At 39.7% G+C, this 25,347-nt stretch overlaps 1 protein-coding gene across 3 annotated transcripts in view; it reads right to left on the reverse strand.

Moving 5' to 3' along the window:
• LOC126272214 (protein O-mannosyltransferase 1) overlaps positions 1-25,347 on the reverse strand; it is a 147,086-nt gene that overhangs the window by 45,598 nt on the left and 76,141 nt on the right. For all 3 annotated transcript variants that reach the window (XM_049974913.1, XM_049974911.1, XM_049974914.1), the window contains 2 exons: positions 4,913-5,263; positions 4,710-4,823 (listed from right to left, as the gene is read on the reverse strand). In XM_049974913.1, coding sequence (XP_049830870.1) covers positions 4,710-4,823; positions 4,913-5,263 — 465 coding nt within the window. The remainder of the gene's footprint in view (positions 1-4,709; positions 4,824-4,912; positions 5,264-25,347) is intronic.

The raw sequence follows: 25,347 nt of genomic DNA on the forward strand, positions 1-25,347 counted from the left end.
AGTACCTACTGCAACCCACATCCATCTGAATCTGCTTAGTGTACTCATCTCTCGGTCTCCCTCTACGATTTTTACCCTCCACGCTGCCCTCCAATGCTAAATTTGTGATCCCTTGATGCCTCAAAACATGTCCTACCAACCGATACCTTCTTCTAGTCAAGTTGTGCCACAAACTTCTCTTCTCCCCAATCCTATTCAATACCTCCTCATTAGTTAGGTGATCTATCCACCTTATCTTCAGTATTCTTCTGTAGCACCACATTTCGAAAGCTTCTATTCTCTTGTTGTCCAAACTAGTTATCGTCCATGTTTCACTTCCATACATGGCTACACTCCAAACAAATACTTTCAGAAACGACTTCCTGATACATAAATCTATATTAGATGTTAACAAATTTCTCTTCTTCAGAAACGCTTTCCTTGCCATTGCCAGTCTACATTTTATATCCTCTCTACTTCGACCATCATCAGTTATTTTACTTCCTAAATAGCAAAACTCCTTTACTACTTTAAGTGTCTCATTTCCTAATCTAATTCCCTCAGCATCACCCGATTTAATTTGACTACATTCCATTATCCTCGTTTTGCTTTTGTTAATGTTCATCTTATATCCTCCTTTCAAGACACTGTCCATTCCGTTCAACTGCTCTTCCAAGTCCTTTGCCGTCTCTGACAGAATTACAATGTCATCGGCGAACCTCAAAGTTTTTACTTCGTCTCCATGAATTTTAATACCTACTCCAAATTTTTCTTTTGTTTCCTTTACTGCTTGCTCAATATACAGATTGAATAACATCGGGGAGAGGTTACAACCCTGTCTCACTCCTTTCCCAACCACTGCTTCCCTTTCATGCCCCTCGACTCTTATTACTGCCATCTGGTTTCTGTACAAATTATAAATAGCCTTTCGCTCCCTGTATTTTACCCCTGCCACCTTTAGAATTTGAAAAAGAGTATTCCAGTCAACATTGTCAAAAGCTTTCTCTAAGTCTACAAATGCTAGAAACGTAGGTTTGCCTTTTCTTAATCTTTCTTCTAAGATAAGTCGTAAAGTCAGTATTGCCTCACGTGTTCCAACATTTCGACGGAATCCAAACTGATCCTCCCCGAGGTCTGCATCTACCAGTTTTTCCATTCACCTGTAAAGAATTCGCATTAGTATTTTGCAGCCGTGGCTTATTAAACTGATAGTTCGGTAATTTTCACATTTGTCAGCACCTGCTTTCTTTGGGATTGGGATTATTATATTCTTCTTGAAGTCTGAGGGCATTTCGCCTGTCTCATAAATCTTGCTCACCAGCTGGTAGAGTTTTGTCATGACTGGCTCTCCCAAGGCCGTCAGTAGTTCTAATGGAATGTTGTCTACTCCGGGGGCCTTGTTTCGACTCAGGTCTTTCAGTGCTCCGTCAAACTCTTCACGCAGTATCGTATCTCCCATTTCGTCTTCATCTACATCCTCTTCTATTTCCATAATATTGTCCTCAAGTACATCGCCCTTGTATAAGCCTTCTATATACTCCTTCCACCTTTCTGCCTTCCCTTCTTTGCTTAGAACTGGGCTGCCATCTGAGCTCTTGATATTCATACACGTGGTTCTCTTCTCTCCAAAGGTCTCTTTAATTTTCCTGTAGGCAGTATCTGTCTTACCCCTAGTGAGATAAGCTTCTACATCCTTACATTTGTCCTCTAGCCATCCCTGTTTAGCCATTTTGCACTTCCTGTCGATCTCATTTTTGAGACGTTTGTATTCCTTTTTCCTGCTTCATTTACTGCATTTTTATATTTTCTCCTTTCATCAATTAAATTCAATATTTCTTCTGTTACCCAAGGATTTCTAGCAGCCCTCGTCTTTGTACCTACTTTATCCTCTGCTGCCTTCACTACTACATCCCTCAGAGCTACCCATTCTTCTTCTACTGTATTTCTTTCCCCTATTCCTGTCAATTGTTCCCTTATGCTCTCCCTGAAACTCTGTACAACCTCTGGTTCTTTCAGTTTATCCAGGTCCATTATGAATGTTGACTTTCATTGCATCTTGTATTTTTTATTTTGTTTTTGTAACTACAAAATATTATGTTAAAGAGGGTAGTAATAGCTCTACAAAGACAAAAAGAATAGAAGGTTTAATTGAATGCTATCACCATACCTAACAGCAGGAAAAAGCAGAGAATAGGAAATTATGAATGAGCACACTCTACATTCTCTCTCTCTCTCTCTCTCTCCCTTCCTCTTCCCCTTCTTCTTCTTCTACAGGACAACTAAATAATTCTAGTTCTCAAATCAACATATTCAATCTGTGTGTGTGTGTGTGTGTGTGTGTGTGTGTGAGAGAGAGAGAGAGAGAGAGAGAGAGAGAGATAGAAAGAGGGGGGGGGGGGGGAGGAGGAATTGTAAATTAATAAAGCCCTCCATTTTTGGCAAAACATGGTTGAATCCAGGGCAGAAAAGATACTCTATTGTATTAATTTTGGTCTACGTTTCATCTGTACCTCACTTTACTGTTAAATATATTTATTTGACAATAAACTGTGGCTTAGAAATATTCAAATGATTGGAGATTGGTACTATCAGGCTTACATGAGCAGGAGGAAAATGAAAACAACCACAATAAATAAATTACAGAGCTGCAGCATTTCACCCAGCACAATGATGTTACAGAAAAAATTGATAGCGCATCTACTTGGGAATGAATGACAAGCAATGATGATGTAAGTAAAGTATTATTTTCATTGAAACAATGTTGATAGTACTGCAAAAAATGATTTGCAGGCTGTTTTGTGTACCTACACTGCAACAGTATGCCTGATAATCTTGTCACTCCCAGTTTCTACATGACTATTATAAGTTATGAACAAAAGAGGCCAGCTGTTAAAACTAACTGTTCTAGTCCATATCCAACAAAATTCTAATATGGCATGTGCCAAATGTGATGGTAATGAGGGCTCTCTGATCAGGATAGTTTTCACAATAGTTATGGCTTCCCCGTCATAATCAGGTATTTACACCCACTATTGGGTGGTGGTTAAGACAAGAAGTGTATCATATCCAGATTTGCTCACCTTTCCATAGTTATTGTTCTTATTTTATCAGCGCACTAGACACTCTGTATTTTATTCATGATGTGGAGTGAGGGTGACAGGGTTGGCTGTGAATTTTTCTTTCACATCTTTATCTGTGTTGTAATACCCATATCCATATTGCACAGCACGAGGCAGTACTCCAAATAAGGTCAATGTCATTAGAACCTGATGTATAGAAGTTGCTTAATGTTCCCCTGCCGTGTTAAGTGAATCTTTTTCTTTTGTACGGTATTTGGCCCACCATACATTTCTGTGTAGTGTGCATATATTCTGTTCAAGGTCTTTTCTATGTGGTGAGTAGCAACCTACCCTGTTCATATTATCGTTCTATTTCAAATAGAAAATGTCTTACTAAGGAAGAAGACACAAAACAGTAGATTGTGCTGAAGGTGCTTTTATGTTTTCAAGCGTTTTAGAAGAACAATATATAACTTCAGTACAGATTTGTATTCAGAAACACTGGAAAGTATTGTGAATGAAGTTCTCCTTTATGCTCAGACTCCATTGTGCTAAGAAAAGGAGTTTTATAGTTTAATGTCATAGTGACTTTGAAGATTAAGCAATTACCTTAGGAAAGCAGAAAATCTATATTTTAATGTCTTACTAACACTACAGTAGTTAGACACTGAATGCACGACTATATGTAAGGGGATGGGGAAGGAATATGGTCATGGCTTTTCCGAAAACCTAAATCAGAATCCCTATTGATCCATCATGAATACGTGACAGTGGCCAGTCAGATATTTACCAAAGAAAAATCACCAAACAGCCGTAGGTTTTCAGAAGGTGTTATTTTATTTAGACAAGCAGTTTCGGCATCTCTTAGTGCCACCTTCAGGCCTCTATGCACTCCATGTATAGAAAATCAGATACACTGATGCATGGATAACTCGAGCCAGCAATGTCTGCATTCCGTGAATTTTTGTGGAGTGAATACTTCGACGACTTGACGACAAGTCTTCGAAGTTCGCACTCCACTTGACAAGTCTTCAAAGTACACACTCCACAAAAACCACGGAATTGATGGCTCTAATTATGCATGAATCAATGGATCTGATTCCTGACACACGGAGTGCATAGGGGTCTGAAGATGGCACTAAAGAGATGTCAAAGCTGGTAGTCTAAATAATATAACACCTTCTGAAAACATTGAGCTATTTGGAGAATTTTTTTTGGTAAATTATATCAGAATGTCTCCCTCCTACCGAATAGAGAGTTCAGAGTCTTAAGCAAAGTGGCACTGCACTCAGTTGTTTTGTGGTCTACACAACATGTCAAATACTACAGAATCATGTCCAGTAAAGTAGTGTGATGTTCAGATGAACACCCCTGTGTTCCATCATTTTCTTTTAAGGGAAGAAAACTGAAATTTAACAGTTCGTCTAACTTCCACTTAAGTTGTGTAAGAATCAAACACGAAACACTACTATTGCTTATAACTTGGATTGTTTATTTTATTAAGTAATGTTTTATTAAGCATTACTTTTACTAGAGAAATCATTAATTAACAGCACAAAGAATTTAATTTATTGTGAACATCATATTCTAAATTAACATCCTTATGTTTAGTTGCTCAGTGAAGTCAATGTGCAAACAAAAGATTAACAAGAAGGTGGAATGTAAACTTACTAGAGACTCAATCGTATGCCAGACATCCCCAACTTGATCTCTGTTGATAATATCTACTCGCCACAAGTTCTGAGCAGGCATAGACACATTGTAATCGATGTAACAGCTCACTTCCTATAGACAGTTTGGAAAACAATGTAAGAACGGGGAAAAAATGAGTAGAGAAGATAATCGAAGTCTTTCCTTCTTTTAACAGACCAGACCTGATTTTGTGGTGACATTGGAGCAGCAACATCATGCGAATTTAAAGCGCGACTTGTCATTCCATGGACAAGTTGAATAACATCTCCATGTCGAATGGCATCTACAGGCTGTGACACCACAAGGTCATTCCTTAATGGACGCTTTACAATCCACCAATTGTTGACATCCTTGAATGAATAACAAGTAACTTGTTGCTGGTGAGAGCTGCCACGCTTGTCTGGGTAACGTATTGGATACACGTGGGCATGAGAGTGCAGCCAGCAGGTTCTTCCGTGAGAGTGACGAAGTGTAACTTGAGAACCGTGTGCCACTTCCAGTGGCTGTCCTCTGGTTATCGATGCCAGGCCACCCTGTAGGAGAAAGCAAATCTTTCTTATTCCAAGACTTTTTTTAATGATATTTTAAACTGAATCCTATATTATAACATCTGAATGGCCACTAATATTATAACTCATGTCTTAGACTGGGTAATGGCATTTATGCAGGATGGACTTATAATCTACTGAAATTCTTTCTGAGCTTCTTTTTGCCCACCCGAGTGGTTTGATGTAAGGAAATCATGGCTTTAACACTTTCCCATACATATTTAATAAAAAATGGCAAAAAACAACAACATAAAGACACCTAATCTCAGTACTGTCAAGTGACAAAATAACAAAAACAACAAAGGAAAGTGTATAGAAAGTTCTGGAAGAGCATAAATAATTTAAGAGTAAAGGGGGCCACTCACCGAACAGGCAGAAGTGTAGAGCTCTCTCTCTCTCTCCCACACACACACACACACACACACACACACACACACACACACTGTGCTGGCTGAACACACACAGCTGGATCTGCAGTTCAGCGAATGAAATGGGGCGGGGGTTTCCTGGTGAGGAGTAGATGGAGGAATAAAGAGGCAGGAAACAAGAAGAAGTATTTGGGACAGGGAACTATGGCTCGGAGAGATGCAGCACGTGTGCAGGATAGAAATGCGAGAAGGAGGGGCAGCAGGTATGCATGATAGAAACGCGAGAGGGAGGGGCAGCAAGTCCATAGACTAGTCATGTGACACACAGGCACCGGAGCAGGTGAGTATGTGCAGCTCATGATAAAGATGACATGAAGGGGTTTACTGGGGAGGGATAACTGTTGGGTAGAGGGTGTGAGGGCAGTGGGTAAGCACAGACTGAAGGCAGGAGGATTACAGGAAAAAAGGGTGTGTTTCAAGGATAAATGCCTCTTACAAAGTTCAGAAATGCTGGTGCTGGAGGAAAGGATCCAGCTACAACAGGCTGTGAAGCAGCCTTTCCATTTGAGTATGTTGCACTCAGCAGCATTGTATGCCACTGGGTGGTCAACCCTTTCTTGACCACAATTTGGTAGTGAGTATTCATTCTGGTGGATAGTTGGTGGTCATGCGGAGATAATTGTCCCGAAATTGCCTTCACAGGTGGCCCTGCCTCAGGTGGGTTTGGGTTGAGATAAGCCCGTGACATGAATAGATTAAGTTGTGCTGAGTAGGTAAATAAGGGTAGGCAAATTAGGCAGGTCCTGCACTTGGGTCTTCACAGGAATATGACACCTGTAGCAAGGGAGATGAACAATGAAGACAGTTGGAAAACCCGCATGTACAAGATGGAAACTTTCTTCTTCTTCGCGATGGACAGATCCTTTTGTTCCAGCATTATGAATGTCCTGCACTTGGGTCTTCACAGGAATATGACGCCTGTAGCAAGGGATTAAGAGCGGGACTGGCATAAGGGTGGACCAAGATGTCATGTACAGTGGGCGAAGATACAATGGAGCAAAACTTAGAAAGCTGGACAAGAGAGTCAAGAAAAAACTGAGAAAGTTGAACAAAAGAGGAAATGGGAAGTTGATTGCTTTAGGAATAGATTATGAAGAAGAAGAGACAAAATTTCAAGGCTTGAACATGCAAAGAATTCTAAGTTCAATGAATAGTGGGTATTGCATACAACCGATAAAGCTGAAACAAAAAGTCTATTATGATGTGGGTACCTCAGAAGAACATTCCAAAATATCTGACAAAAAAAAATTGGAAATGAAATACTAAAGAAAGGTGGAAACATGGGAGACCTCTAAGAAGGTGCAAAAATGATTTTTATGATGCAATGTGTACAAGACTACTTCTGAAACATGACTGGATGGATAGAGAAAAGTGGAGATCAGGAAGTTAGAAATGACACTGGCCCTAAAAAATTGTCCTGAACATATACAATGCAACTGATAGGCTTGAGGCAGATCAGAGTGTTGCCACCATTGCAAGCAGGGCTGGAATTGAATAAAATGAGACCTCATGAATGAGGACTACTGCTATTGCCAGAACAACAGCAGTGGGCATGCATTGGATGTCATAGCTCGTGCACAGTGGGCAGAATATATCAGGACACTGTGAAGCTAGTGAAAAAGATCGTTCTTCAGAGATTTTACAATCATCATCTTAATGAAACCACCTATGTAACCCATCCACCTTAGCTTCATTTTTTTGTGTGAAAACCACACATGGCACTATGTTTCTGGGATAGTAGTTATCTTACTGGTCATGGGCCTCATATGCATCACCGAGCAGCTTAACTAACAGTTCACTCTTCTTTTTAAACCCTTGTGAGGAAATCTAGAATGATATCGCAGCTGGTAAGAGGTGGAACTCACATTCAGAGGGAGCTGACTCCAATTCTCCACCCAGCCACCCGAACTCTGCATAAGACTTCTTTTATCACTTATGGGAAATGCCAGGATGGTTCATTTGAAAATAATATAGCCAATTTTATTCGCTATCATAGTCCAAACCAAAGCTTTGATGTGTCTTCCATACCTTGTCATGATAAAAAATAATAATCTTGCTTTTCTTGTGGGAAACACGAACTATTATTACCATATTCTATGAATCACTCTCATACTTATTCCATTAAACTATGAGAATGGTAATAAAAAAAAAAATGGAAAATCCAGGATGGAATGTAACAATGTATAGTGGACATGCTGATTCTCAGATAGGCACAACAAAAATACTGTCAAAAATGAGCTTTCAGCTAACAAGGCCTTTGTAAAAAAAAGAAGAAGAAGAAGAAGAAGAAGAAGAAGGAGAGAACACACACACTTGAAGGGAAGATAAACTAATCCAATAATACTCTTTAATTGCTTTAATCCAGTTGAGTTCAACTGTGAATCTCACAACACTGTAAGACAATATTTCAAATTCTACACTCATTACATTAATATTTGTTGCTCACTGCTAAGAGACTGTACAAATAACAAGAGTGATGTATGACATAACCTTTTATTCAGAAGGCAGTAACATACGATGGTCTTTCTGAATCCCAGGAGAAATCTTATAGCTTTAGCATCTACAACAATTGTTGCAATGATAGTGTTGCGAGTGGCTATGGATGTTCGGTGAAATACAAGTCCATGCACGACCCCAGAAAATTAGTCCATTGTGAATGGTGATAACTGGTTTTTGGGACTACTCTATCATTACCCAAACCGGACATGCACGTAGATCTAAGCATCATGTGTTAAGTGTGTATGTATCAGGTAAAAGATTCCAAGACTTACCAAGCGGGAAAGCGCCGGCAGACAGGCACATGAACAAAACACACAAACACACACACAGAATTACGAGCTTTCGCAACTGGCAGTTGCTTCGTCAGGAAAGAGGGAAGGAGAGGGAAAAATGAAAGGATGTGGGTTTTAAGGGAGAGGGTAAGGAGTCATTCCAATCCCGGGAGCGGAAAGACTTCCCTTAGGGGAAAAAAAGGACAGGTGTACACTCGCGCACACACACACACACACACACACATATCCATCCGCGGATGTGTGTGTGTGTGCGAGTGTACACCTGTCCTTTTTTTCCCCTAAGGGAAGTCTTTCCGCTCCCGGGATTGGAATGACTCCTTACCCTCTCCCTTAAAACCCACATCCTTTCATTTTTCCCTCTCCTTCCCTCTTTCCTGACGAAGCAACTGCCAGTTGCGAAAGCTCGTAATTCTGTGTGTGTGTTTGTGTGTTTTGTTCATGTGCCTGTCTGCCGGCGCTTTCCCGCTTGGTAAGTCTTGGAATCTTTGTTTTAATATATTTTTCCCATGTGGAAGTTTCTTTCTGTTTTATTTATATATATAGAAACACACACAAGTCTGTGAATTATTAATGGTATGTCTTTTAAGATATGTAAAATGAAGTGTACACACCTCCATTCAGCTCCTAAGAAACTGTAACTATGTGATCATCATGAAATGAGCATTGAAATTTCTTACATCAACCTACTCAAGCAGAGAAGGAGGGGCAGAGGTGTAAAAGAACTTCAGTTGATTTTGTATCTATCCTGCATAAACAACTATTACGCAGTCTGAGACATATTTAAAAATCTTCAACTTTGAGACTGACATAAAGATACATTTGGGCAATACAAGACTGTTTTCAGAGAAACTGCTATCACTGCTACAAATCAAAAAATGAAACACAGCAAATTATAAATAATATTAAATGGGAATCTTTACAAATTATTTTTGCTCTTGGTTGGAAAAACAGTATCTATTGCAAACAAATGAAGATAAACAAATAGAGAACAGCTTTAAAAAATTCTAGCACTTATTGGTTCTACATAACAGCCTGTGTCACGTTCTTATGAATGACTCTTCTTACAGTTTATATTAGATGAGGCTTTTCATAATAATTAGATAGCTGTAAATTGGAACTAATAAAGTGCTTAACTTTTCCCCACACTTGACAGTTTTCTACCTTTCATTGTCTCTATTGTGGTATGTACAGACCAGTCTCCCCCCCCCCCCCCCCCTCCCCCAAGCATTAATCACACAGAAATTTAGCAGCACAACTGTCAAGAAGATGTGGTCAGTGATAGTGTGTGGAACACAGTGCACTGCAGCACAGCATCACACAGTATGCCAAGTGCCGTGACGAATGTTTCACAGTCAATTGTGGCCATTACTGTTATATGATGATCAGCAGTATGTTAGTGTGGACATGCCAGCGTCTATGAAATATTTTTCATTTTGTTTTAAGAAAACTATTAGTAAAAAAGTTAGTCTTTAGCATCTTACAGAAATCCATTTCATTTGGAGAGGAGATTTAAGACTTTGTGCAGTGGTGCGCTGTGCATCTAATTTTTTTCCGAGTGCATTATGAATAATCTTTTTTTTTTGTGAATAACCTAGTTGTAACACCATAATATTACATTATTGGATCAAGGTACCACAGACTAGTTTTTGATAAATGTTAGCATGCAAAGATGTGAGCATTTTTCTGTATGATTAATACTCGAAACTTGTTTAACTGTCGAGATATGAGAGTAACTATAATTTTTTTCAACGGCACAATTTTTAACAGCTCATTAAAAAAGAAGTACCATGACACAGCACATGTCAATGTTTACAGTATTCTATGTAGGTCTTCTGACCTTAAACTGAAACAAGACTGCTACTGCTCTACAGGATGTAATTGATAAGTAACTATAAGTTTTAATTGTTCCTCTCTGCACATTTTATATGCAACTTATAGACTGCTTTATAACCACATGCAACATCAACTTGCCAGCTAGTCTTCACAGCATCATTACTGAAATGATCTTTATGTCAGTGCATATTGCCTATGAAAATGCAGCTCTTTTTAAACACACACACACACACACACACACACAAAAGTGCAACGTATTATTTCCTGTACATAATATTTGCACTCCACAATTTCTGAAGGACAGGGACAATATAATATGCTAGATGTGTGTTCCTGATGACTGCAGTTTTTCAAGACTTTTGTTGGGCCATAGTTCACAATTACAATGCTTTACCATCATAACTTTAACAATAATGATACAATGGTAGATTTAATATTTGGTGGCCAAAAATTTGAATATATTTTCGATTATCCTGCGTGCCTGAGACAATGACAATTAAAAACAGTTCGTATAAAAACATTGCCTACTTCCATCAACATGGATATAGCAAAATGGAGTCAGATGAAAAGCCTCACCTGAAGCAAATGCATATAGCAGCAAGGTGTCACTACTAGGCAGCACAGTCACTCTATGTTAAGTCTAACAAATGCCACACCAAGTAGTTACTTGAAATCTGTGTACCCAAAAACTCCCCATCACTCACTATCTTCTTGCAGCACTAATGTCCACCCAAGTAAACTACTGTAACTACTGACTGACATCACAAGCCTCACAAGCCACAAGTAGCACTATTCTGTGAGTCTGACACAGCAGTCACATGACACTGCATGACGACATGTTTTTTATCCATAGTTCATACACTGTTTAGTAATTGCCCCTGCATTCAAGTCATCAGCAGTAAGTTGTTGGTTCAGGAAGAAACTGGTGATGGAGGGCCTCCCACAGTGTTTAAATATACCCCATCATGGTAGACTGTAGAGTGACCAATGTGGTAACTCAAGATATCTTCAAATGAGTAATATACTTTTGCAAGTTGACAGGAGTAAATTCAAATAATGCTTCTAATCATTATAATACACCTTGGCAATACAAAATGAACCATGGACCTTGCCGTTGGTGGGGAGGCTTGCGTACCTCAGCGATACAGATAGCCGTACCGTAGGTACAACCACAACGGAGGGGTATCTGTTGAGAGGCCAGACAAACGTGTGGTTCCTGAAGAGGGGCAGCAGCCTCTTCAGTAGTTGCAAGGGCAACAGTCTGGATGATTGACTGATCTGGCCTTGTAACAATAGCCAAAACGGCCTTGCTGTGCTGGTACTGCGAACAGCTGAAAGCAAGGGGAAACTATGGCCGCAATTTTTCCCGAGGGCACGCAGCTCTCTACTGTATGATTAAATGATGATGGCGTCCTCTTGGGTAAAATATTCCGGAGGTAAAATAGTCCCCTATTCGGATCTCCGGGCGGGGACTACTGAAGAGGATGTCGTTATCAGGAGAAAGAAAACTGGCGTTCTACAGATCGGAGCGTGGAATGTCAGATCCCTTAATCGGGCAGGTAGGTTAGAAAATTTAAAAAGGGAAATGGACAGGTTAAAGTTAGATATAGTGGGAATTAGTGAAGTTCGGTGGCAGGAGGAACAAGACCTCTGGTCAGGTGACTACATCTACATCTACATCTACATGACTACTCTGCAATTCACATTTAAGTGCTTGGCAGAGGGTTCATCGAACCACAATCATACTATCTCTCTACTATTCCACTCCTGAACAGCGAGCGGGAAAAACGAACACCTAAACCTTTCTGTTCGAGCTCTGATTTCTCTTATTTTATTTTGATGATCATTCCTACCTATGTAGGTTGGGCTCAACAAAATATTTTCGCATTCGGAAGAGAAAGTTGGTGACTGAAATTTCGTAAAAAGCTCTCGCCGCGACGAAAAACGTCTATGCTGTAATGACTTCCATCCCAACTCGTGTATCATATCTGCCACACTCTCTCCTCTATAACGCGATAATACAAAACGAGCTGCCCTTCTTTGCACCCTCTCGATGTCCTCCGTCAATCCCACCTGGTAAGGATCCCACACCGCGCAGCAATATTCTAACAGAGGACGAACGAGTGTAGTGTAAGCTGTCTCTTTAGTGGACTTGTTGCATCTTCTAAGTGTCCTGCCAATGAAACGCAACCTTTGGCTCGCCTTCCCGACAATATTATCTATGTGGTCCTTCCAACTGAAGTTGTTCGTAATTTTAACACCCAGGTACTTAGTTGAATTGACAGCCTTGAGAATTGTACTATTTATCGAGTAATCGAATTCCAACGGAGTTCTTTTGGAACTCATGTGGATCATCTCACACTTTTCGTTATTTAGCGTCAACTGCCACCTGACACACCATACAGCAATCTTTTCTAAATCGCTTTGCAACTGATACTGGTCTTTGGATGACCTTACTAGACGGTAAATTACAGCATCATCTGCGAACAACCTAAGAGAACTGCTCAGATTGTCACCCAGGTCATTTATATAGATCAGGAACAGCAGAGGTCCCAGGACGCTTCCCTGGGGAACACCTGATATCACTTCAGTTTTACTCGATGATTTGCCGTCTATTACTACGAAAACTGGGGGTTATAAACACAAAATCAAATAGGGGTAATGCAGGAGTAGGTTTAATAATGAATAGGAAAATAGGAATGCGGGTAAGCTACTACAAACAGCATAGTGAACGCATTATTGTGGCCAAGATAGATACGAAGCCCACACCTACTACAGTAGTACACGTTTATATGCCAACTAGCTCTGCAGATAACGAAGAAATTGAAGAAATGTATAATAATATAAAAGAAATTATTCAGACAGTGAAGGGAGATGAAAATTTAATAGTCATGGGTGACTGGAATTCGAGTGTAGGAAAAGCGAGAGAAGGAAACGTAGTAGGTGAATATGGATTGGGGCTAAGAAACAAAAGAGGAAGTCGCCTGGTAGAATTTTGCACAGAGCACAACTTAATCATAGCTAACACTTGGTTCAAGAATCATAAAAAAAGGTTGTATACATGGAAGAATCCTGGAGATACTAAAAGGTATCAGATAGATTATATAATGGTAAGACAGAGATTTAGGAACCAGGTTTTAAATTGTAAGACATTTCCAGAGGCAGATGTGGACTCAGACCACAATCTATTGATTATGAACTGTAGAATAAAACTGAAGAAACTGCAAAAAGGTGGGAATTTAAGGAGATGGGACCTGGATAAACTGACCAAACCAGAGGTTGTACAGAGTTTCAGGGCGATCATAATCGAACAATTGTCAGGAACGGCGGAAACAAATACAGTAGAAAAGAAGAATGGGTAGCTTTGAGGGATGAAGTAGTGAAGGCAGCACAGGATCAAGTAGGTAAAAAGACAAGGGCTAGTAGAAATCCTTGGGTAACAGAAGAAATATTGAATTTAATTGATGAAAGGAGAAAATATAAAAATGCAATAAATGAAGCAGGCAAAAAGGAATACAAACATCTAAAAATGAGATCGACAGGAAGTGCAAAATGGCTAAGCAGGGATGGCTAGAGGACAAATGTAAGGATGTAGAGGCTTACCTCACTAGGGGTAAGATAGATACTGCCTACAGGAAAATTAAAGAGACCTTTGGAGAAAAGAGAACCACTTGTATGAACATCAAGAGCTCAGATGGAAACCCAGTTCTAAGCAAAGAAGGGAAAGCAGAAAGGTGGAACGAGTATATAAAGGTTCTATACAAGGGCGATGTACTTGAGGACAATATTATGGAAGAGGATGTAGATGAAGATGAAATGGGAGATACGATGTAGATGAAGATGAAATGGGAGATACGATACTGTATGAAGAGTTTGACAGAGTGCTGAAAGACCTGAGTCGAAACAAGGCCCCCGGAGTAGACAACATTCCATTGGAACTACTGACGGCCTTGGGAGAGCCAGTCCTGACAAAACTCTACCATCTGGTGAGCAAGATGTATGGAACAGGCGAAATACCCTCAGACTTCAAGAAGAATATCATAATTCCAATCCCAAAGAAAGCAGGTGTTGACAGATGTGAAAATTACCGAACTATCAGTTTAATAAGCCATAGCTGCAAAATACTAACATGAATTCTCTACAGACGAATGGAAAAACTAGTAGAAGCCGACCTCGGGGAAGATCAGTTTGGATTCCGTAGAAATACTGGAACACGTGAGGCAATACTGACCTTACGACTCATCTTAGAAGAAAGATGAAGGAAAGGCAAACCTACGTTTCTAGCATTTGTAGACTTAGAGAAAGCATTTGACAATGTTGAATGGAATACTCTCTTTCAAATTCTAAATGTGGCAGGGGTAAAATACAGGGAGCAAAAGGCTATTTACAATTTGTACAGAAACCAAATGGCAGTTATAAGAGTCGAGGGACATGAAAGGGAAGCAGCGGTTGGGAAGGGAGTGAGACAGAGTTGTAGCCTCTCCCCTATGTTATTCAATCTGTATATTGAGCAAGCAGTAAAGGAAACAAAAGAAAAATTCGGAGTAGGTATTAAAATCCATGGAGAAGAAATAAAAACTTTGAGGTTCGCCGATGACATTGTAATTCTGTCAGAGGCAGCAAGGGCCTTGGAAGAGCAGTTGAATGGAATGGACAGTGTCTTGAGAGGAGTATATAAGATGAACATCAACAAAAGCAAAACGAGGATAATGGAATGTAGTCGAATTAAGTCGGGTGATGCTGAGGGAATTAGATTAGGAAATGAGACACTTAAAGTAGTATAGGAGTTTTGTTATTTGGGGAGCAAAATAACTGATGATGGTCGAAGTAGAGAGGATATAAAATGTAGACTGGCAATGGCAAGGAAAATGTTTCTGAAGAAGAGAAATTTGTTAATATGAGTATAGATTTAATTGTCAGGAAGTCTTTTCTGAAAGTATTTGTATGGGGTGTAGCCATGTATGGAAGTGAAACATGGACGATAAATAGTTTAGACAAGAAGAGAATAGAAGCTTTCGAAATGTGGCGCTACAGAAGAATGCTGAAAATTAGACAGGTAGATCACGTAACTAATGAGGAAGTATTGAATAGGATTGGGGAGAAGAGGAGTTTGTGGCACAACTTGACCAGAAGAAGGGATCGGTTGGTAGGACATGTTCTGAGGCATCAAGGGATCACCAATTTAGTATTGGAGGGCAGCGTGGAGGGTAAAAATTGTAGAGGGAGACCAAGAGATGAATACACTAAGCAGATTCAGAAGGATGTAGGTTGCAGTAGGTACTGGGAGATGAAGAAGCTTGCACAGGATAGAGTAGCATGGAGAGGTGCATCAAACCAGTCTCGGGACTGAAGACAACAACAACAACAACAACAAGAAGACAAAAGTTAACAGTGATCTGGATCAAGTGCTGAAATAATTTATGCATCATGTCTTCAATGGAAGAGTTCATAACTGCACATAGTCATAAACAGCAGAATTAATTTATGCTGCTGACATCTGCTTAATACTGCAAGGAACAGTACCTCAAGTAATACTACAACACACACAATTTTTATTTGTAAATTTTGTCACAGTGTACAACTTATTTGCCATAACGGGAATGTATACAGCACATACATGCCACAAGTAATGTGTACTAGGACCAAGATTTCAAAAGCTATTTTGTCATTAGGTTGTAGTAAGATTAAAGAAAAATCACATAACAAATGGCACTTTAAAACACAGTTAAGAACTGCTATGTTCTAACACTGATTACAGTAATTGACACTTATAGAGTTTGGAGTTCAGCTTACAAACACCTGAATCACAACTGTCAGATTTTTGATACTGCAAACAAATGCCTTATTATAAAATAATTTGTTGAAGCTGGTAGCACAAGAAAATATAATTAGTGAAATATGTCAAAGAATATGTAATTAAAAAATAGCTAAAGAGATTAACATGATATGCCATCACCCAACTCAAGTCGTTCTTTCACACAATTTCAAAGTATGGTTAATCATTTACACCGTGTACTTGAAGCATTTACCAAGATACAATTTCTGGGCTGCATGGATTCACTTAAAACAGCTATGGCTGCACTTTCCAATTTGCTGTTTTCATCCATGCTGGTGCACCACCTCAGACAGTGGTACAATTGTTGAGTGTGATCCATTCATTTCCCACCCATACCTCTGTTGCAATTCTTCCATGGTTACCATATGACATCCTACTGATGTGTGTTTAAAATGTAAGCTTGGTTCAAAAAAACTGGTTTGTAAAACTCCACATGTTTTTAGTAATGGATGTTATTGATTTCAAAGTTACATAATTACATCTTTGGACATCCATACAACAGTCAATAGTTGTGGAATTCAGTCGGCATTTTCACTACTTTAAATTCACTGTTCAAACTTCAGATCCTCAGTAAGACAACAGCTGGGTCACAAGAGCAGCAGCAAACAGAGCTACATTTGTATTACTTTTTCTATGCATAGAAGCTGTATCTGATAGCTCAGAATTAATTACATTAGCACTACAATGCCATTATAGTAGTTTTAATAATAGAATTTATAAACAAAACGATGATGAGGCAATGGACACTGCTGATCTGGCTGTTTGATATTTGCTTGAACTATCTGGTGTCAAAAAGGTTCTTAGTTAACCACAAAAACATCAATTATAAAAGACATAATATTACAATTACTAAAAGACTATTTTATATTAATACTCAGAAGTTCTAGGTAAAATAAAATAAGAGAAAGAGTAAATGTAACCACTCTCCTCATAGTTCATGCATTGAGTAGATGACAGGTACATAAATAAGACAGTAAATGCTTCTTCAGAGCCCCCCCCCCCCCCCCCCCTCTCTCTCTCTCCCTCACACACACACACACACACACACACACACACACACACACACACACACACACACACACACACAAACAAATTAAGTTGTGAAGCAGCATACTGTGCTCAGCAGGTTGCTCTGCACCTAGATGATCAACTCTGTTCTCAGCCAGTTTTGGGGGTGCCATTTATTCAGTTGGACAGTTGGTAGCGATCATGACCACATAAAAAGTTGTGCAGAAATTATAACAAAGCCAGTATATGACAATGATGCTTTCACAGGTGACAGAGACTGTGATAAGGGATAACATTCCTGTGACAGGAGTGGAATATGATATGCTGGGTAGAAGCTTATGACAGGTCTTGCGTCTAGATCTTCCACAGGGATCTTACCAATGTGGAAAGTGGTTTAGAGCACATTTGGTATAGGGGTATGAGATTTTCACTCTGCAGCGGACTGTGCGCTGATATGAAACTTCATGGCAGATTAAAACTGTGTGCCGGACCAAGACTCGAACTCAGGACCTTTGCATTTCGCGGGAAATTGTTCTACCAACTGAGCTACCCAAGCATGACTCACACTCCGTCCTCACAGCTTTACTTCTACCAGTACCTCGTCTCCTACCTTCCAAACTTGCTCGGTCCGGCACACAGTTTTAGCCTGCCATGAAGTTTCATATCAGCGCACACTCTGTTGCAGAGTGAAAATCTCATTCTGGAAACATCCCCCAGGCTGTGGCTACGCCATGTCTCTGCAATATCCTTTCTTTCAGGAGTGCTAGTTCTGCAAGGTTCGCAGGAAAGCTTCTGTAAAGTTTAGAAGGTAGGAGACGAGGTACTGGCAGAAGTAAAGCTGTGAGGACGGGGCGTGAGACATGCTTGGGTAGCTCAGCTGGTAGAGCAATTGCCCGCGAAAGGCAAAGGTCCCGAGTTCGAGTCTCGGTCCGGCACACAGTTTTAATCTGCCATGAAGTTTCATAATGAGTGTGCTTGGAAAACACTTTGGCAAGGCCCCACCACATAAAGCAACATCAATTGAATGTTTTCATTTCACACAGTATCAAAGACATAAGGAAAAGCAAGAGGAAAGGTATGCTTTTGTCACACAATGAAATGACAGTCTCCAATGAAACCCATTTACAAAAAGGGAGCTGGACTTCAAGCACGTGGACCAACAGAGTATGAACACATTAAAAATGTGAAATTTTTCCTTGGACTTTAATCATTCTGACCACACACACACACACACACACACACACACACACACACACACACACACACACACACACACACTAGCTTTCTACCCAGGGCTTCACCCTCGTACACGTATATCACATATATTGCACATATCTCCTCCCTCCCCAGTCTCCTTTCATCTCCTCTTTCCCTTCTGCTCAGCCATGCTCATCTGCTCTCATATCACCTGGAACACATTCAAACACTACCTGCACAACATGTTGGTCCTGCAAGACAACGAAGATGTGAGGTTTTACCAAACTTTTTCACCAGCACTTTCACCCCTACTGAACAGACCGACAAGAAGGCAAGTTAATTTTGAACTTTTCATCCAGTTCTGAGCTATGTTCAAACTTTCAAGTCTGTAGCTCATTGGGAAGTTCGTTTCCAATCCACTGCAAAATTTGTACAGAACAGGCAGGCAGACAAAAAACTGACCTTGTAAAAATCTGTTATTTTCTGATGAATGATATCATAGCTCACACACAAGTAATACGATTCTCCTGTCTAACGAAATATACCCGTGTGTGCAAGAGATGGAAAGCAACACACCTTGTGTTGTGATGCAATCCGTGATGTCACCACAGTATCCACCTGGACCATATACATTCTTTATTTCTGGTACGCAAATGAAAATGTTTATTTTGACATGCGACAAATGTATTAGGTTGGTGCATAAGTTTGTAATGCTTTTGTTTTGCATGTTGGTATTCCAATTGCTATGGGTTTATTTATAGACTGTCATTTTTATTTGTGGTTCACTATTGCTATCTGGGTTTACGTATTATCATTTTGTCATTTGGAGATAGTAAGCAGAGCTGTGGATGGTAGAAAGTAAGATGTCAAATGGAGAAATCGTAACATTTCCGACACATTCTTCCGTTCGAATTCAATTGAGGTGACAGCAGCAGATGCAGCCAGAAACATCTGTGCCCTGTATGGGGATAAATCTGCGCCCTGCATGGGGATAATGTCATTGGACAGAGCATGGCAAGAAAATAGTTTTCTCATTTAAGGAGAATCATTTCGACATTAGTGACTATCTATATTCAGGAAGACCTTCGGGGTTTGATGAAGAGCATTTAAACCCAACCACAATGATCCACATCTTTGTACTCAAGTACATGTGATCATTGGCACCACTGTGCGACATTTACATGCGATGGAGAAACTTGAAAAATCAGATGTATGGGTGGCACACACTCTAAGCCAAAACCACAAAAATTTGTGGGTGGTCCTATGTGCATCTCTGCTTGCTCATCATTAAATGGCTCGTGAACGACACCGACGATTCCTATTCTGTATGGTTACTAGTGATGAGAAATGGCATCTTTATGAAAGGGGCGGGGGGGGGGGGGGGGGGGGGGGGGAAGAAGAAGAAGAAGAAGAAGAAGAAAGATGGGTGAGCCAAAACAAAGCAGCAACTCCTTCTACAAAGATCTGTGTACATCCTTAAAAGATAATGAAAGATAATGTTATGCATGTGGTGGAACAGTAACACAACAACAGAGATGTTTTGCAGATGCTATCCAAGAACAGTGACCATGAAAACTGTGTCACGTGATGCTACTCCACGACAACATCTGTCTGCTTTCTGCATGGCTGACAAAAAACACTATAAAGGAGTTGGGTTGGGAAATCGTTCTGATCCACCTTATTCACCTGCTCTTGCATCCCCAGATTTTTCACCCTTTCTGCTCTCTGCTGAACAGCCTTCAAGTAAATTCCTTTCCAGATAAAAATGCACTCAAAACATGGTGCAACGAGTTCTTTGCTTCAGTACTACATGATTTCTATAGTCACGGAATCAAAAAGTTAGCACAGTGTTGGCAGACTGTTGTAAATAGTGAAGAAGAATATATTATTAATGACTAAAGTCTCCGTTATGTGTATCTGTTGTGTTTATTAAACTCATAGAAAAACACTACAGAATTATGCTCCAACCCAATAGTTAATGCCTCAACTCAAAGAGAAGGGAATCATGGATCATATGTGGGCACAGGAGGGCAGAGCTCCAATGCACTTTGCAATTCAGTTACGCGAGTTCCTTCATGAATAATTTTGATACCCCTGGATTGGGCACAGTTCAGCAACATCTCCAGCCCCATTGAGACAGCCACTTCAAAGCATGGATCTTACCATATCAGACAACTCATTACGAGGAATAATAGCGAGCTTCAATGATGAGGAAGCCTTTCAAAGTACAACTACTGATATGCTACACAATATGTAAAGACTGCATGAAGATGCATGGATCTCTGTGTAAGGCACAACAGTGCACATGAAAGATCCACTGTAGTTTTTACATATAGGTACTTCAATATATAATGTAGTGTTTTGACTTGGTGGAAGGAAACATCTTGCACAACATAGATGATCTACAAACAGGTTGGCATATGACAGTAATATGTGGAGGCCCATGGCCGAGTCACAGATTTATTTGCAAATACAGTATTCCTCTCCCAAGAGAAGTAGTTACAGGTATGGATATAGTTGGTTAGGTGTGTAAAGAAAGAGAGACCCTCCACACACACACACACACACACACACACACACACACCTCTGTGCTGCTACAGCATACCAGCTGAACCCACAATGTGTACTCCGGCTTCTTAAAGAACTTGTCCAAAAGCTAGCAATGTTTACATTCTTTTTTGTGTGCCTGTAAATAACTCAATCCTTTTACTAATTGGTGTACTGTATCCTTTGCTTCTAAGTTATTTATGTTCTACAGTATTTTCCTGAATATGTTGTTATTCCATTCTCAAGAAGCACTTTGTTGATAAGGGCAATGGTACAAAACTGTTCAGACAGAAGAAGATAAAAGTCTGGCCTCTTCAGCCAGTGATAGTAATGACTGTGTGTGTGTGTGTGATCTATTTTAGAAAAAGGCCTTAACTTATGTGTTTAGTAGTCTTTCCATTGTGCGTGTCTGTGACTCAATATTTCGGCTGTAATGTGAATAGCAATCTACCTGTTTCATGATACTGCCATTATTCCATCCTGGATTTTCCATTGATAGAAGAAAATAAAATGAATAAAAAGATCTCAGCAACTCAACATTTACACGGAGCCATGCCAACTTGCTCTTAATCTAATAAATGACATATTTGCAATCCCACAGATACTAAGAACAGAATGGCTAAACTGTCACAAAACACATATAAAAGCAGAAGAAAATACCCTAGCTTAGGACAGAAGGATAGGTGTTATGAAGTTATAAAGGAAAGACAGTTCACTCGAACCCCAGAATGGATAGATCCATTTGTTATAAGAATGAGGTGAGACTAGGAAAGATGAAGGGGAGAGGGGAGGAGGGGCAGTCAAAGTAGGAGCTCAAAGATCCCAAAGAGAGGAAGAAGATGAAACAGTATAAAGCTACAAATAAAATATTTAAATCAGGCATAATGAATAAAAATATAATACAAAATTTTAAAAGATAATAATAGACAATATGAGGCATCACCATAAATTAATGGAGATTAAGTCCAGAAGAGTGTCTGAATGCAAAGATACGTAGGATGACCACCTTTCAAAGCTCAAGGGAACTGCAATTGAGTGGGAAGATAGAAATAAGCTGTATGGTTGAACAGGCACTCTAGTCCCTTGCATCTTGCTGTACAGCACATTTAGCACCTGGGTACAGTGTGTCCCCTAGGTGGGCAGTTCTATTATTTCCCTTTATGTGCTCAGCCACTTTAGTAATGGTCATTCCTATATAAAATGCTGTGCAATGGACACACAGTAGTTAGTAAACGACAGATGTGGATTCAAACCTTGCGCTACCTTTGATAATGTATGATTTACCACTGGTGGGCTTGAGGAGGTAGATGCTGAACATTATATGAGTATACATGCCAGAATGTAAGCACAGAAGCTCAGAAAAAGAATTTCTGTTCTTGTTTAGGTGACAAATACAGGTATGTTGTCCCGGGCACAGTCGCAAAGCTGGGAGAATCAATCTTAGGAAGGGGACAAGACAAGGCTTGGAATTCAAAAGTTAATGGAAGTTCTACCACTGGGATTGGCAACAAGAAAGTAAGAGCGGATGGGGAAAGTTCCGGGTACTGCAGTTTCAAAGACAATAGTGCCAGATAATAAATCTTGACATGATACATGCAGCAGAATGAGCAATCAGATTTCTTCTTGTGTAGCTGACATAACATAATTGCAAAGTACACTAAACTACCATTGCAGAATGTTTGTTCAATTCTATCACGTGTGTGGTTGTTTTTGTATGTAACCATCACAAAGAGAACTGTGAAATATTATCATTTGAATTGATTAATTGGTGAAATATTATCATTTGAATTGATTAATTGAAAGCTCTTCATAGTATCAACTATTGCCAGTACGATGCAATATGTGACGTTAAGGGCACATACGGGGCAGGTCAGTAAGACAGGTAATAGTCACACAGAAGATAGAATTGTCTTGGGCTACAACAGTTTGGCAGAGACATTGGACTGACCAGACTGACAACCTAACCAAAGATAGTAGAATGTGAATTACGAACAAGCAATAGCTCATTTCTTTATTTTATTTTATATTACTTTCGAGGCGGAGGTCACTTAGGCACTTCAGATCTCAACAATCCTAGCCTAAGCTGCTGTTGTTGTTGTCTTTAGCTCCATGACTAATTTTTGCAGCTCTCCACATTAGTCTATTCTGAGCAAGTTGTGTCATCTCAGATGATTAATGTATCTGAACAATGCTTGAACCTATTTATTGCAGCCATGCCTTGGTTACCCTCCACAATTTTTATCACATACCCCTACTCTCTGCTATGAAATTACCTGCTCTTTAATGCCTCAGGATGTCCTGTCAACCAATTCCTTCTTTTAGCCAAGTTGTGGCATAAAGTTATTTTCTTCCCACTTTGATTTAAAATGTCTTCATTAGTTAATCAGTTAAATGGCCTAGTCTTCTTATGTAGTGCTACATTTCAAGCTTTTATTTTATTATTGTCTGTACTGCTTATTGTCCACATTTTACTTCCATATCAGCCTACACTCCAGACAAATACTTTTATACTTTCATATTATGAAAAGGAGAGAGTGCTACTCACCATATAGAGGAAATGCTGACTCAGACAGATAAAACAAAAGGACTGCTACACATGTGAGCCTGCATGATTTTGTGTGTGTGTGTGTGTGTGTGTATTTACTTACTAACATTTAAATTTGTTCAAATGGCTCTGAGCACTATGTGGGACTTATCATATGAGGTCATCAGTCCCCTAGAACTTAGAACTACTTAAACCTAACTAACCTAAGGACATCACACACATCCATGCCCGAGGCAGGTTTCGAACCTGCGACCATAGCGGCCGCGCAGTTCCAGACTCAAGCGCCTAGAACTGCTCGGCCCCCCGGGCCGGCTTTAAATTTGTATCTGATGTTAAGACATTATTCAGTTTCTAGAAACACTTTTCTTTCTACTGCCAGTCCACTTCTTATGTCCTCTTTACTTCTGTCATTACATTATTTTGCTGCCCAAATAGCAAAACTTGTCCATTACTTTCAGTGTCTCATTTCCTGATCTAATTCCCGCAACACTGTCTGATTTAATTCAGCAAAACTCCATCATCCCTGCTTTACTTTTGGTGCTGTTCACCTTACGATCTTGTTTTTTGTACACTTTAATTCTGTTCAACTGATCTTACAAGCCCTTCGCCGTTTCTGTCACAATTACAATGTTACTGGCAATCATCCAAGGATTTTTTTATTTTTATTTTTTTCTCCCTGAACTTTAATTCCTCTTTTTTAAGTTTCTCCTTGGTTTCTTTCAGCACGTGCTCAATGTACAGCTTGAATAATACTGGGGACAGGCAACAAACCCTGTCTCACATGCTTCTCTACTACTGCATCCTTTGCATGTATTTCAACTCCTATAACTACACTAGAGTTTCTGTAAAAGCTGCAGATAGACTTTCACTCCCTGTATTTTATCTCTGATATTTTCAAAATATCGCATCAAAAGGGACATTTTACAGCTTGATGAAGTATTTGATATATTGTCCATAGCAAGCTATTTAGACAGAGCACAACCTCAATTGGAAAATGATAGGGAAGGAAATTGTTTGCTTTTTCATTAGAACAATCTGACATTCACCTGTAATGGTTTAGAAAAACCAACAATAAACTAACTGAAGAAGTGGACAAAGATATGGTCCTGCTCCTCCAAAATCCAAATTCAGTTCTTTACCCCCTGAATTCCCTCATTCAGTGAGGAGTAATAATTTAATGATTTCTCTGCTAATACAGTACACAAATTACCGTATTTACTCGAATCTAAGCCGCACCTGAAAACTGAGACTCGAAATCAAGGGGGAAAAAAAAATTCCCGAATCTAAGCCACACCTGAAACTTGAAACCCGAAATTCAAGGGGAGAGAAAAGTTTTAGGCCGCACCTCCAAACCGAAACAAAGTTGGACCATTTTAATATGAGACACAATTTAGGTCAAATGAATGACAATACAGCTACAGTAGTTTGGTTCGAGTCGTAAGGTTAGCAGTTAAGGTTTACCAGGTAGCCACTGCTATGCGTCAGGTTCTCCGTCCGTATTTATACGGGTACCCTTCCTTTTTCACATGCTTCATCTGGTTTGAATTGATTGCTTATTTTTCTTTGATCTCATAAGTGTCGTTCTCTTTGTTATAGGTGTTTACGCCACTCTAAACCGAAAATGCATTATTGTACTGTGTCATGCATTGTTTGTCGCATTCTGATAATGAGTGTTTACGGCCTGTCGCCGCTCGCGGCATGGCTTGCTTTTGTGTGCGCTACCGCCGCTTACAATGGGAAAAAAAAAAAAAGATGAATTGTCTCATTAGCAAGACAATGGCAAGAGACTGCTATTTGTTGTTACTTACACTGCTGCTTTCTTTGATAATGATCAACAAGAACCAAATAATAGACTGTGTATGATAGAAGATGTTCTGAAAGAG

This window comes from Schistocerca gregaria, chromosome 5 (genome assembly GCF_023897955.1).
Source record: "Schistocerca gregaria isolate iqSchGreg1 chromosome 5, iqSchGreg1.2, whole genome shotgun sequence".
Classification (NCBI taxonomy): domain Eukaryota; kingdom Metazoa; phylum Arthropoda; class Insecta; order Orthoptera; family Acrididae; genus Schistocerca; species Schistocerca gregaria.